Genomic DNA, 14,673 nt, shown 5'->3' with positions numbered 1-14,673 from the left:
ATGGTGTTGTTGGAATATGTTATAAGGTTGTTATTGTTTTCATTGGAGTTGGTAGGTTGTGAAAGAAGTAGTAAAGTGATTAAGTCGTTATAATGCATCTTGAATTGAATATGTGAATCGCTAGTGTGGTTGTTGAGTTTATGTTGATAGTTTGGCCGGGTTTGAATTCCCGGATTGTGATTGATTAGAATTTGGCTAAGTTGAATGTTGAGGATGGTATATTTACAGAGGAAGTGCTGCCGAAATTTCGGTAGCCAAGTGTTAGCTTAAGATTCCAACTCTAAACACCCTAATAAAAGTTTGGGTAAATGTTACCAATTTGCAGATTTTGACGGATTTGCAGTTTGAATTCGGAATAGCATAAGGAGCGGAAAGAGGTATGTAAGGCTTCACCCTTCTTTCCATGGCATGTCTTAGACGTAATAAGTTGGGTACGAGCCTCGGGGACGATTCTATTCCCCGGAATCCGCACCTAAAGTTTCTCCTTTTTCATTCAGTAGAATTGAACTAGAAAGTGTGCGAAATGTTGGAAAAAAACCTCCTAAACCCCTAGAACTTCCATAAATGGGACCCGACTACCCTAAAACCCTCACAAGTAACGCCATGACATATAACATATGCAAATCGTATACGCTACCTCATTCGGCCCGAGGTGGGCCCGTTGCTCCCGAATTTTCCTTATAGTTCTGTCTGACTTACTTGAGGTTGAATCCAAAGGAAACCTTTGATCCTGATTTCGTTACCAAATGACAAGTACTGTAACTACTCCAACGGGAATACTTCTATGACGATAACGACAACGACAATGTTAGAAAAGAGAATATGCCCATGACAAATATGACCAGAATGATTCCATGACTAAGATTTTTAAGCTAAGGATTCAATGTGAATATGAAAGTGATAAACTAGTTCTTGAATCTTATTTCCATTTCCTAGCTATGACACTATTTTCTAAGGATTCCAAAGCCTATGAGTTGACGTCTATGATGCCCATGATTTCATTCTATGTTCACTTCTAACGCTATTCTCCGTTGGTAGTATCGCCTTAAAATACTTGTTTCTTCAAGGTGAGACAAAGCGACCACGATTGTTCCATAATTTAATCGGAGGTCACCGACCTTACGTCACTCCGATGGCTACATGATTTTTCTTGGGCTCTCTTGCATGCTTATATGACATATGTATACAAGATATGTATAAGTATATATAAGATATGTATATGAACATGGGATGGGGGGAAGGGATACATGGGGGAATGGGAAGGGAAACATGTTTCATTACCACCTGGTCAGCTGGCTTATCATCCCGGACGCGGGATATATGGGCGAGCCGGTATTTCGGCGCAATGTGGGCGAGCCGACATTGTTCGGTGCTATGCTATGACATGACCTGATATGCTATGACATTATACTCTATGACATGCTATGATATGATATGATACACTACGACCTGCTACACTATGATATGATACGCTATGACATGCTATGCTATGACATGATACGCTATGACATGCTATGCTATGACATGATACGCTATGATACGCTATGACATAATATACTATGATATGATATGCTACGACGTGATATGATACGACACGCTGTGATATGACAGGATATAATATGATAAAAACATGGCATGATATAAATCCTATTTTCTATGCCTATGAAAAAGAAACGTTTTGAAAAGGGAAAGACAAACATGCACGGTATCCGGCCTGAAAGGGGCGTTCCTACGTACAGGTTACTTTCTAGCCCCATTATATGTCCTACGACCTCATGATATTGTTAATCATACTCTATGTTCCTGTTTGTATTATTTTTTATGCCTTACATACTCGGTACACTATTCGTATTGACGTCCCTTCTTGTGGACGCTGCGTTTCATGCCGCGCAGGTCAGCAGACAGGCGGGTTTGATTCTTAGGAGCTCTACCAGCAGCATTTGACAGCGCTCCAGTTGTTCCGGAGCCTCACTTCCTTGGTACTATTTTGTGTATATATATTCGGGCACGGCAGTACTCGGCCCTTTCTATGTATATGTGTACTTTGTCTAGAGGCTCGTATATATATATGTACAGTTAGATGCCTTGTATTTTGAATTGTTCGCGTCTCTGTATAATGTGATAGTAACGCTTACTAGTCTATGTTTATGAGGATGCTACTAAGGTTAATGTTCAGTAACAAAAAAAAATATGGAATAGTTCACACGGCCCACTAAGGAATAGAGGTAGAACGATAGATACGGGGTGCTCGGTACAAGTATCGGGTACTCGTCACGGCCCCTAGTCGGGTCGTGACAGTACTCTTGACTGACGGGGGAGAGCCTGAAAGTTTTGATGAGGCCATAGATAGTGAAGAAAAAGAAAGGTGGTTTGATGCTATGCAAGATGAGATTAAATCCCTACATAATAACCTTACATTTGATCTGGTTAAGCTTCCTAAATAAAGAAAAGCTTTGAAAAACAGGTGGGTTTTCAGGGTGAAACATGAAGATGGTAGCCCAGTTCCATGGTACAAGGCTAGATTGGTTGTCAAGGGCTTTAATCAGAAGAAGAGAATTGATTTTGATGAAATTTTTCTCCAGTTGTGAAGATGTCATCCAGTCGGGTCGTTCTGGGCCTGGCTGCAAGTCTAGATTTAGAGTGTTGCTTGATCTTCGGGATGGCGGTCTCCTCCACATAGTCGGGAGGGGGAGAATTGTTGGGTTTTTGGGTTTTTCTCTTCCTATATGAAATTGGATTAATAAAACCCAATCCAATTTGGACCAGGCCACTTTTGTCCTAAATTCCACTATATATAGGATCAACTTAGGTCTTATTTTCATAACACAAGAGTGAATTCATAGCAGCCATATAGAGAGAAAAATTGAGAGAAAAGAGGTGATTTTCGGACCAGTAAAAATCAGCTATAGCAGTCCGCTTCAAAGTGCATTTTCGATTCGTTAACCATTGGATCGTTCCCAAATGTGAACTAGGGGTTCTCAACATCTGGCTATTTGATTTCAATGGTGGAGATCGGATTTTGTGGTTTGTAGCTCCAATTTTCTAATACGAACAGTAGCTCGCCTTTGGAGGTGATTTCTCTCCTTTCTTCACTAGTTTTGGTGTTATCTTTTATGTATTATTGTTCCGTATTTGGCGTTGATATTGTAGCCATTTGGAGAAAATCATTGTTACTTGTTGATTATAGTGGAGCTTTTGTGGGCCTAAGGTCCTGTGGATGTTTTCTCTTTATCTTGAAGGGGTTTTACCACGTAAATTTGGTGTCTCTTGCAATTGATTTACTTTTGCTTGCTTTGCTATTTTGTTGTTGGTATAGTTGCTTTCCGGATTCTATTTGTGCTAGTGTTTATTGTCTTCTCTGGGTTCAAATAGTGTGGAAATTTTGACGTGGGTATTTATTCCGTTGTTACCTCGTCGTGCAAATTGGTATTTGATTGTTTCTTCCCAACAAAGACTTATAAGTTTGAATCAGACAAGTGATACATGTACGTGCGATTATGATTTATATACATCTGATTTTTTATTATCACTAACTATTAAGTATCTCCATAACAAATAACTATTACTTCTTTGCATGTGTACACCATGAAATTGACAATGATATAGTGTCATCCTAATGAAGATATAAATTAATCAAATTTTTGTACAGCTTCTACAAATTACTATTTTCATTCGACAATGACTTCTTGATATGCATGTGGACGTAAAGAGGCGGAGGTTACGGTTTCTTAAAGACAGGGCACAAACTTTAAGACATGGAGCATTTGTAACCATAGTGATTGTTTCACATGTTCACATTTAAACTATGTATTGTTGAAATGCCAAGAAATGCATAACAAAATGTATACCATTTCATAGATCATGTACAACTACAAACTATAATTGTGACCGAAAGAACTACTGCTAAAGAAACGTTTCTTTCTCTTTGAATATAAAGGATGTCCTCTCAACTTCATTAGATAGAATTTTTTGGCTACAATGTACCTTGCGATTAATGACAATAAAAATTAATCATATAGGCTCATTCATTAGTTTGAGCTTGCGCTTTTCTATTTCAAATTTCATGTGATCCGCTTATTCCAATCTATATATATATTCTGTTTAAAAATATTATACTGATTAGCATGGAATACACGTGCAACTCGCGTGTCCCAAAACTAGTAAATTATAATAAACAAAAAGAAGGAAGAAGAAAGTGGCTAAGGAATCAAATATTGTTGACTAGTCAAGCACAATAATTATCAAAACGTGTAACACATAATTATCAAAATGTGTAACACGAAAAGTGATTACATGAAACTTCCATATCAAAATGTGTCACACATAATTATCAAAATGTGTAACACGTAAAAAGATTACATGAAACTTCCATACAAGTAACACTAGAGGGAAGTTTTCCTCATGAGAACGAAAAGTGATTGCATGAAACTTCTATACAAGTGACACTAGAGGGATTCTTTTTTCCTCATGAGAAAGGGTCTCAACTATCTGCTTTATTTCTATATTTTATCTTTTAAAATTGCTTTGAGATGAGTTACTTGAGTTGAGGGTCTTTCGGAAATAACCTCTCTACCTCCACAAGGTAGGGGTAAGGTCCACGTACACTCTACCCTCCCCAGACTCCACCTATGGGATTACACTAGTATGGTATTGTTGTTTGTTGTTGAGAAAGGGTCTCAAGTCAATGATAATGTTAGTCAAGGTTGTCTTTTTTTATAACAAAAGATTCCAGCTCACTTTAGACCAATCAAATTGCAAGCAATATTTTGATGCACATTAGAGAAAAATAAATGAATGATTTAATATTAAATTAGAGCAAAATATAGGCACGAAAGGACAAGAACAACATATCAAAATAAAAAACCTGAAAGGGATACGACAAGGTTCTTAATAAATATTCAGTAGAATAATGTTTCTGCAAAGAAATCTATATATCCTGAATCATCAACTTCCTTCTCTCATTTTATAGTCTTGTCATTCAGTGGGCTATGAAATTAGAAGATTGTTTGAACCTTTTGAGTGAGAGCAAGTAGGTAAAGAAGCAGAATATGACTAGCAAGATAGTATCTTGGTGGTTGTTGATTTTATTCATAGCAAATGGATGGTGGTGTTGTAATTCTTGTTGGAAAGAAGAAAGGACTGCTCTCTTGCAACTCAAGGCAAACATAAACTACAAGATAGCCGGCGATTATTTGCTATCATGGGTGGCTAATGAAACCTCAGATTGTTGTCGATGGGACGGAATTGTTTGCAGCAATAAGACCAGAAGAGTCACTGAGTTGTCCATTATTGTCGAGAAAATTAATCAAGAAGAACAATTTAGTACTCTCAATGGTACAAATACTGATGATAGTATTTTGGAGAACTGGCTTTTCAACGCATCTTTATTTATTCCCTTCAAAAATCTCAAAGCTCTGCTCCTCCCTGAACTTTCATTGGACGGTTGGGCGAAGAATGAAGGTCTGTTCTTTCTATATACCCTCCTCTCACATAGAATGAAAAAAAGAATATACCGCTCCCTCTTTTTCGTATTATATGGCTGTCTTTGACTAGACACGAAGTTTTGTTTAGAGGAAAATAAAAAAAGGAAAGACTTTTGGTAGACCAAAAGAACCTTAAAACATGTAGTCTTAAACAAGCTATGACAATTATGTGGTTATAAGAACATGTCATTAAAGTAAAATGAGGAATTTAAAGTTAAGAGCTTCCAAATGTAAAAAGGCATCGTCCTGTTCATACAGACTAAAAAGGAAAGAATGTCATATAAAATGAAACAGAGAAAGTAATACACATCTACAAAATGGTCCAGCCTAGCCATATAGGAATTATTAGTATGATAACAATAATTTGAATTACAACTTCCAAGGTTTAACTACATACTGGTTTAAGAGTGTTAAGTTCATAGTACAATCTATTTGACTCTTGAAAACTTGACTCTTTCACATAATTTAGCATGTCCATTTTAAGTTTCTTGTTAATTTGGTTACAGGTTTTGAGAAACTGAGACGACTGAGAAAACTGGAAACACTTGATTTATCAGGGAACAACTTCAATCGCAGCATCTTTCAGTCTCTTAGTGAACTTTCATCTCTCAAGTCATTGAACCTCTCAAACAACAACATTGGATCAGGTGCCAAAACATGGCCCCCTCCATCTGCCTCTTTGAACATTTTAGGTTCTGAGAGATTAACAGGTTTAGACAAGCTGGAAATCCTAGACCTGAGCCTTAACTATCTAGCTGATGAAAATGTTCTCTCTGCTTTAGGTAAATAAACTTACATAGTTTCCCTCTTGAGAAGCCCTTCTTTTTTTTTTGAGTAGCCTCCTAACATAATTATTATAAATTCCTGGACAGAGCTAAATACATCTAGAACAGCATTGAAGAAGCTCGATATAAGGTACAACACATTCCGAAGTTTTATACCAAATGAAGGTACACATAATTCCTGAAGTTTATTTCTTCAAATGATTTTTATTCTACCCCGTGTATGTCTCACTGTGATAATATTTCTTTTTTGTACTCAATCAAAGTCACAAGCTTAGAAGAACTGAAACGTCAAAAATCATTCACAAACTCCACAAGGCTCCATATGGATTTAGTTAAATGTATAGAAATCCATAGATTTACACGAAAAGATGTTTTAAATTTATAAATCAACATGAGCTGTAACTCTCACCATAAACATCTTACTTAGAAATATGTCCCACCATTTTAGGAGTCATTTGCAAGTCACCATCACCATTTCATGTTTCAACTCATGCATTTACACTTTCAAGCATATCTTTTAACACCTTAAACTACATGTATGATTCTTCTATGTTTCTGTTGCATGTAAGAGTTGGGAGCTTTAAGAAATATAAAGTACTTACTGTTGGATGGAAACACATTGGACGAGAACTTTCTCAGGAGCAGTGGTGTAATGTCATACCTTAAAGTATTATCAGTAGCTCAGTGCAACCTCAACGGAAACCTACCACTTCAAGGTAATTCCAGACATAGCATCCACCAAATTATCCTTTATACAACTAAGAATCTTGTCGTTTTATCGTTTAATGCATAAAGGGATGATGTGAATCCCTTTGCTTGAGTAAAATTATTTTCTTTTTTTCTTCAAAGTCTTTTTTTGGTTTTCCACCCGATGTCTGATATCTGTATTAGGGCCCGATTAAATTTGGATTCGCGCATTGCAGGGCCCGTTTCTGGGGGCAACACTCCCAACAAGATTTTTTCCATTCCCAAGGGCCCGAACCTAAGTCCTCTGGATAAGGGTGAAGGGATCCCGAACACTCCCACCACAACCCATATTGTTTTTTTTTTTTTTCTCTTTCAAAGTTCTCTTTGATGAAATGGTTATCAGCCTTACATTTTGCAAGTTCTCATATCATAATATTTTAAAAATTCTTTGTCTGCTAAAATGCTGGAAGAACATTAACGACAATGTCAATATAAGATTCAGAAGTATCAAATCTATCCATTAAATGTATGAATTAATTTGAACGGGAGTTGCATGAACATATGGTACAACTAGTGTATGTATCCGCGCTTCGCGCGGTCGAGAACAAAAGTTGCATATTAAAGTCATAAATTTTTAAAACACAATCTTTACCAATCAAATATCTTTTTAGAATTCTATGATTTTTTTTTTCATGATTCTTTAATTTCCTATATAATTTTTTTTAATAGAAATTACATGTTAAATTTGAAAACACATTTAAATCAGTATAGATGCCCGGATAAGGAAAAAAGGAAACAAAAAGAATTATGAAAAAAAGAGAAAAACTAACGCTTTCTCCATTTCAATTTCTTTAACTCGGTATGAAGTCTAAGAAAAAATGAAGCCTTTTAAAACTTGTGATCTAAATATGCTTATATTATATGTGTGAATATGAGACTTTTAAAATTTATGGTCTTAAAAATATAATATTTGTGTAATCATAAAAATTTCTCATTAAGAGTAGAACGAATTAAAAGGAAAATAGTGCCGAATAAAATGAAACAAAGAGAATAAATAATATCTAGTTACTTAATTCTGGCGGTCCCTGCTTTTTCTTCTTCCTCTAATGCCTTTTTCTAGTGTTATGAATTGAGACACTTGTGCTTTGATAAGGTTAACATTATTTTCAAATAAAACTTAAAAAAAGAGTAATACAAAATAAAAGGAAAGGAAACAAAAAAGAAATGGACAGAGAAAATAAATGAAAATAAGAGAGCGTAATTATCTTGCAAACTCTCTAGTAATTGATTGTTGAGAAGCTATGTGTATTTGTTTATGACAACAGGGAAGGTGAAAATGTTTGAAACTCATCTATGTAAATAACACAAATACATCAGATGAGCACGATTCAGGCAATCATAAGTAGATTAATATAATCTCTTAAGATGATTTGTTTCAAATTATATCATTCCAATTAATTAATTAAATTGTTGAAGTATATGAATAATTATCCATAACACAAAGAGAAAGTATCAAATATCTTTCTTTTTTTTTTTTTGCTTAAAAAGTATCAAATATCAATAACACAAAAACTTACAAAACCTATGCAAACTCAATCGTAATATATGGTGACAAAATAGTTTCCATTGCAGCGTTTAGGAGCAAAGATAGTTGATCATCATTCGGCAACATCAAACGTACATCAAAACCATTTCTTTGAATGAGACAATAGCATTCCAACCATTTTTTGCACCTAAAATATCAGAAAATTATCAACCAAATAGAGTAAATTAAATTTAAAAAATCTAAAGTTACTAAGAAAGTAGCAGAAAATAAAGGCATTGTATTAGCTTAGAAGTAGAAGCATGTGCTGAATGATAGGAATATTTATATGCTAGCCTTCAAGCTTAATGATAAAAACTCCTTCATAACCTGCAAATACATGATGGACTCCTTTAATTTCTTATTAATTGAAACAAATATGTTTCAACTTCTACATTAAATTTCCACAATGAATAACCAACGGTTGTAGAGGGGAATGTAACATATCATGGGTGAATGATTTGTAGAGTAGAGAATGAGGTTAATGGTTGGGAAATCATTGATTCAACATAATTAAGAGAATTAATTTGTGACTTTTGAGTTTCTTTTTAATATAACATATAAATGGTTAAAAAAATAGGAAAAAAAAAGGAGAAAAAAGGAGAGAAAAGCTAAATGTGAATGGTGCCCTAGAGAGATGTCACATAACTTTATTTGTGCCTAGCTTTATATTATATATAGATTAATGTCCTTTATCTCATTATCATCTTCCTAGATGTTTCATGATGAAATCAGTGTTTGGTTACTGATGTATAAATAAATTAATAGAATCTTCCTAGATGGTGCTACTTTTTGAGAAGCACTTTTTGGTTGTTGAAATTCGAGCAACTGATATATTAGGTGAAGTGCCTGCTCTGCTAAGACTGATCCACAAACATTATTACTGATTAACATAAACAGTTTAAATTTCTTTCTAAAAAAAGTTTAAAATCTAAACAATTGATTATGAGAAGATGTTTGTTGTAGCCTACAATGAAATTCTGGCTTAGTCTACAATATTTTAATCTTTCCTGCTTAGCCTCCGATTTCTTAAAGTTACCTGGCCATTTTGGTTTGTATGTTTCCTATATTTTCTGCATAACAACAAAATAGAATATGTATAACCATTATCTACTTGTTTTTATAGGCTTGTGTGATCTAAAATATCTTGAAGAACTAAGTCTCAGCAGAAACAGCTTCACTGGAAAAATTCCTACATGTCTTGGAAACTTAACATTTCTTCGGGTAATCGATCTCACTCAAAATCAGTTTACTGGAAACATTGCCTCATCTCCACTTTCGAGTCTCTTGTCCCTGGAATACCTCTTGTTAGCAAACAATAACTTTGAGATACCAATTTCATTCGAGTCATTTGCTAACCATTCAAAACTTAAGTTCATCATTGCTGACTACAACTCACTAATTGTACAAACTTCTCCCAAAAGTTGGATCCCAAAGTTTCAATTAGAAGCTTTATCTTTATTCAACTGCTCTCAAATGCCAAGTTTCCTTCATTATCAACATCATCTAAGACTTCTCTGTCTCTCGAATTGCAACATTGGTGGAGACTTTCCAAATTGGTTGTTAGAAAACAATTCTAGACTTGGAGAAGTTTACTTGGATGGAAATGCATTCACTGGATCTCTTCAATTGCCATTCCTTCCTAATCTGAAAGCTCTTGATATCTCAAACAATAAGATTCAAGGGAAACTTCCTCTTGACATTGGGTCCATTTTCCCGAATCTCGTGATGACAACAATGTCCCACAATATGCTTGAAGGCTTGTTGCCTTCAAGTTTTGCTGACATGAAGAACCTTGCATGCTTGGATTTGTCATACAATAAGTTAACAGGAGACCTACCGATTGCATTTGCTCGTGAAGGATCCAAGTTATATTTTCTGAGATTGTCGAATAACACGTTGAAAGGGGAAATATTTCCAGTTTCAGCTACCATCAACAATTTCGAATATTTATACTTGGATAGGAACAACTTCTCCGGCCCAATTCCGCAGAAGTTATCGACTGCTCCTTTACGCACATTGGACTTAAGTTACAACAAATTGTCAGGAAACATACCAGCCTGGCTTGGTAATATCTCCTCCTTAACCTCCCTTGCATTGTCTAGAAACCATCTAAAGGGTCATATTCCACCTGATTATTGTAGACTTCAAGGACTTGAGGTCTTGGATCTCTCTGAAAACAACCTTGTTGGTGCAATTCCATCATGTTTCAGTTCTTTCCGAGACTTAAACCGTGTGTATTTGAGCAAAAACAAGTTACAAGGGAATTTCAACATGTTCTCAAACTCAGATCTAGAAGTGTTGGATCTTAGATATAACAATTTTAGTGGTTCGATTCCAAAATGGTTGGGTACTACTCTTGGAATAACCACCTTACTCTTGAAAGGAAATCATCTTCAAGGCAACATTCCCACAGAGCTGTGCCTTGCGAGTAGATTGAGAATTTTGGATCTTGCTCATAATAATCTCTCGGGTCCTATTCCTCGTTGCTTTGGGAACATAATGCAAAAAGACATTGTAATAGAAGCATACCCATACAGTGGATCATTTGGACATACAGGATTCGAGACGTTTGGAGGAGATGCCATGATAGATGTAGGGACCTCGATCAGTTCATCATCGATAACTTTATTTGAAAAAAACTATGCATGGGTTGGAGCAGAGTTTACGACCAAACATAATACATATTCCTACGAGGGTAGCATTGTTGATGATATGTTTGGAATTGATCTTTCTTGCAACCAATTAAGTGGTCAAATACCCAAGGAACTCGGTAACCTTACCATTCTTCGTGCACTTAACTTGTCACATAACCACCTTACCGGAGCGATGCCGTCACAGTTTTCGAATCTCCAGAATATTGAGAGTATGGACCTATCATACAACAACTTGACTGGGAGGCTTCCCACTCAACTTCTAGAGTTGACAACTCTAGGAGTTTTTACCGTGGCACATAATAATCTAACAGGTAGGACTCCACAGCTTTCCGCGCAGTTTGCAACTTTTAATGAAAGCAGTTATGAGGGAAATCCTTTTCTTTGTGGTCTTCCATTACATACCAGTTGCATGGAGACTAAAGAGCTACCAATGTCACCTCCTGGACCAGATTATTGTGAAGAAGATACTGGTTTCCTAGATATGGAGTCGTTCTATATTTCCTTTCTTGTGGCATATGCAAATGTGGTGCTCGTAGTGATTGTAGTTCTCTGGGTTAACCCCTACTGGAGAAATGTTTGGTTTTATTATGTTGAGTCTTTCATGTATTCTTGTTACTACTTTTTTGCTTCCAAAATGTAAACTTTACATATTAAGGTTACTTTCAAGTAAATCATACGCTTGAGTTCTGCTCCTTATACCTTCTTGTTTTCTAATACTAGGGGTGTGTTTGGTACGAGGGAAAATGTTTTCCTATTTTCTCTTGTTTGATTGCGCTAAATATCTTGAAAAATATTTTCCTAAATAAAAACACATCAAGGCATCTCAAACCCACCCCCACACTATCCCTATCCCCCAACCACCCCACCCCACCCCCAACCCCTGCTTACCTTATCTCCCACCCCGCCTACCCCCACCACTAGAAGTTGCACTCTGAATTCAAAAACTTCATAGTGTTTTGCTTTGAATATATACAAATGCTCTTAAAATGATATTTTCCAACTTGCGTATCAAACACAAGAAAATGAGTGAGAAAATCACTTATTTTATGAGAAAATATTTTCTACCAAACACAGGCTAAGTAAATGATTATTCAGTTGCTAGTATCAGCTTCCATAACACATATTCGAAATCAACATAACCAATTCAACAAATCATCAACAAAATACGAACCTTTCCTACACTAGCAAATATAACTCTACTTAAACAACATTCTTCAGCAAAATTAAGGAAAAGACTCATTTTTTAACAATTTTTCAGCAGCATAACCTCTCCAAGTAAACAGCATGCATCACGGATGCAAATACTCAACTTGCACATTTTCATTATTAATTTTCTAAAACAAAACATAGTATAAAGTTTAGTTGCGAATAGAGATGAAACTTGCCTAGAATCGCTTGACATGAAATTTGCCGAGGTCTGCTCCAATTCCATTACACCGCAAATGCTTATTTTTTTAGTTATTTCATAACACTTACACATCTATATTTTATCGTTTCACTTTATTCCATTATACTAGTCTCACGAGGCCCGTGCTATACCACATATAAAAAATAATATTTTAATTTAAAAAAATAATTTATGTTGGTAATAATTAAACTTCAAATAAGTATATTTTAAATATATAAAAGAAAAAATTTCATTTCACTCTTTTAATATCTTAACTTTCATTTTGATGAAATTATTTACTTCAAATTAAATGTGGAGCCATAATTTGAAATATATGAGTTTCGAATCCTAATTTTTTTTAAAATTTAGTTCTAAATTAATAATTTATACAAAATGAACTTTTAAGACAAATACAGAATTTGAACCAAATTGCTACCGAATCCGATCAAATCGGTAGCTGACACTCTAGTTTAGCCCTACTTAAACTCATTTTGTGTTTAATAGGTTAATTTTAGTTAGCCAAACAAGAGATTTTAGAGATAACCAGACCTTGACTGATAATATTGTTTTCATTTCAACATAGTATGGGATCATTTAATAATTTTTAAAACTATCTGAAGATCATTTTTGTATTAATCTTGGTAAACACACATATGAGCTCATTAAAGTATAAACATAAAGTAAAATAAATGCCTACATACGAGTAAAAAAATTTTAAGAAATTCTCGAATTTCATAATACAAATATAAAGTAAAAGAAGTGCTTCCATGTAAAATTCTATGATAAGCAACAAATGAAAAAGAAGAAAACAAAGAGCAACAAGAAGCAAGACTATCTAGCGAAGAAATGACTATTTTTTAGGTTAATAGTAAGATCAATAGAAGAAAGAAACTGGGAAAATAAAGGGCACCGGATGGTGTTTTTCCTCCCTTAATCAGGGGTCTCGGTTTCAAGCCTGAGTATGAAGAAATCCTTGATAGGGAGCGCTTCCCCCGATTGGGCCCTATGCAATGCGAATCTGGATTAGGCGAGCTCCAATGCAGGTATCAGAAACCATACAGAAAATAGATAAATAAGGCAGAATATTCGATAACTTTTAAAAAGTAACCATAAGAACAAAAATTAAATTTGACTTCAAAAAATAAGATCAGAGCCTAGAAGTAATTAATTGAAAAGTTTGACACTTTTTGAAAAAAAATTGTGAGGACTACAAAATCCCTTTTGTAGTCCCTTATATATAATAGTAAAGTAAAGTAATATAATATAAAAATATAATTTGCAAACTTTATAGTTGATACTGGTTGCATCATTGCATGAGGTCCGTGTTAAGTCCGGACTCAAACTCATGATATAGAAATAATAAATTTAATTATAAAAATATAACTTATATCACATTTTTCTATTGTATAGTTAATTTAATTTAATGGCACGTTAATCATGTCTTGTTGGAATCTTGATAACTATTAAAATTTTCTTAGTCATAATTGAATAATTTTTAAAGAACAAATTATTTATAAGGAAGGAAGTTTTGAAGGAGAATTAACAAATACAAGGGACACAATATTCGATATTTACTAAAGAATCAAAGGGCCTATAAGATAAAAAACAAACGGAATGAATAATTTAATAATGGGCATGTCCACAAACGATAAGATATACAGGGCGCGCAATTCGCAGAATTGCCCTTCTTTTGGGGTGGTCTTTAAATTTTGCCCTTCGCTAAATCTCATGGGTTTCAGGTTCGAACCCCCACACAGTCAAAATTTAAAAAAAAAAAATCACAAGGCAGAGTTTAAATTTCGCTATGCCCCCATCGGCATACACTTGTGAAGGAATTAGCAAAGTTATGCCGGACCCGGCATACTTATGCCTTATGGGCAGACTTGGCATAAGTATGCCAGTTCCGGCATAACTTTGATAATTCCTTCACAAGTTTATGCCGGATCCGGCATAAAAGTTTGCCCATTAAAAGTATGCCCCCATCGGCATAAACTTGTTAAGGAATTACCAAACTTATGCCGATGGGGGCATACTTATGCCTTATGGGCAAACTTTGCCTTGAAGCATATATCTGTATTTGTTTTTTAACTTT

The 14,673-nt window shown here is 34.9% G+C and overlaps 1 protein-coding gene across 1 annotated transcript; it reads left to right on the top strand.

Moving 5' to 3' along the window:
- The first annotated feature begins 4,531 nt into the window (after nucleotides 1-4,531).
- Nucleotides 4,532-11,878, top strand: LOC132615892 (cuscuta receptor 1-like). The gene is made up of 5 exons (XM_060330485.1): nucleotides 4,532-5,460; nucleotides 5,990-6,265; nucleotides 6,356-6,433; nucleotides 6,838-6,984; nucleotides 9,664-11,878. Exons 1-5 carry the CDS (start codon nucleotides 5,049-5,051, stop codon nucleotides 11,832-11,834), a joined length of 3,084 nt encoding a protein of 1,027 aa, XP_060186468.1. The 5' UTR covers nucleotides 4,532-5,048; the 3' UTR covers nucleotides 11,835-11,878.
- The last annotated feature ends 2,795 nt before the right edge of the window (nucleotides 11,879-14,673 follow it).

Source organism: Lycium barbarum, chromosome 10, assembly GCF_019175385.1.
Source record: "Lycium barbarum isolate Lr01 chromosome 10, ASM1917538v2, whole genome shotgun sequence".
Lineage (NCBI taxonomy): Eukaryota > Viridiplantae > Streptophyta > Magnoliopsida > Solanales > Solanaceae > Lycium > Lycium barbarum.
Note: the sequence above shows the minus strand (reverse complement) of the source record. Positions and strands in the feature narration are given on the sequence as shown.

Bases quoted from the DNA above. Each gene is read 5' to 3' on its own strand.
- LOC132615892 (XM_060330485.1), top strand. From the start codon at position 5,049: ATGACTAGCAAGATAGTATCTTGGTGGTTGTTGATTTTATTCATAGCA. The intron at 5,461-5,989 runs GTCTGTTCTTTC...ATTTGGTTACAG, and splicing joins CGGTTGGGCGAAGAATGAAG to GTTTTGAGAAACTGAGACGA. The intron at 6,434-6,837 runs GTACACATAATT...GTTGCATGTAAG, and splicing joins AAGTTTTATACCAAATGAAG to AGTTGGGAGCTTTAAGAAAT.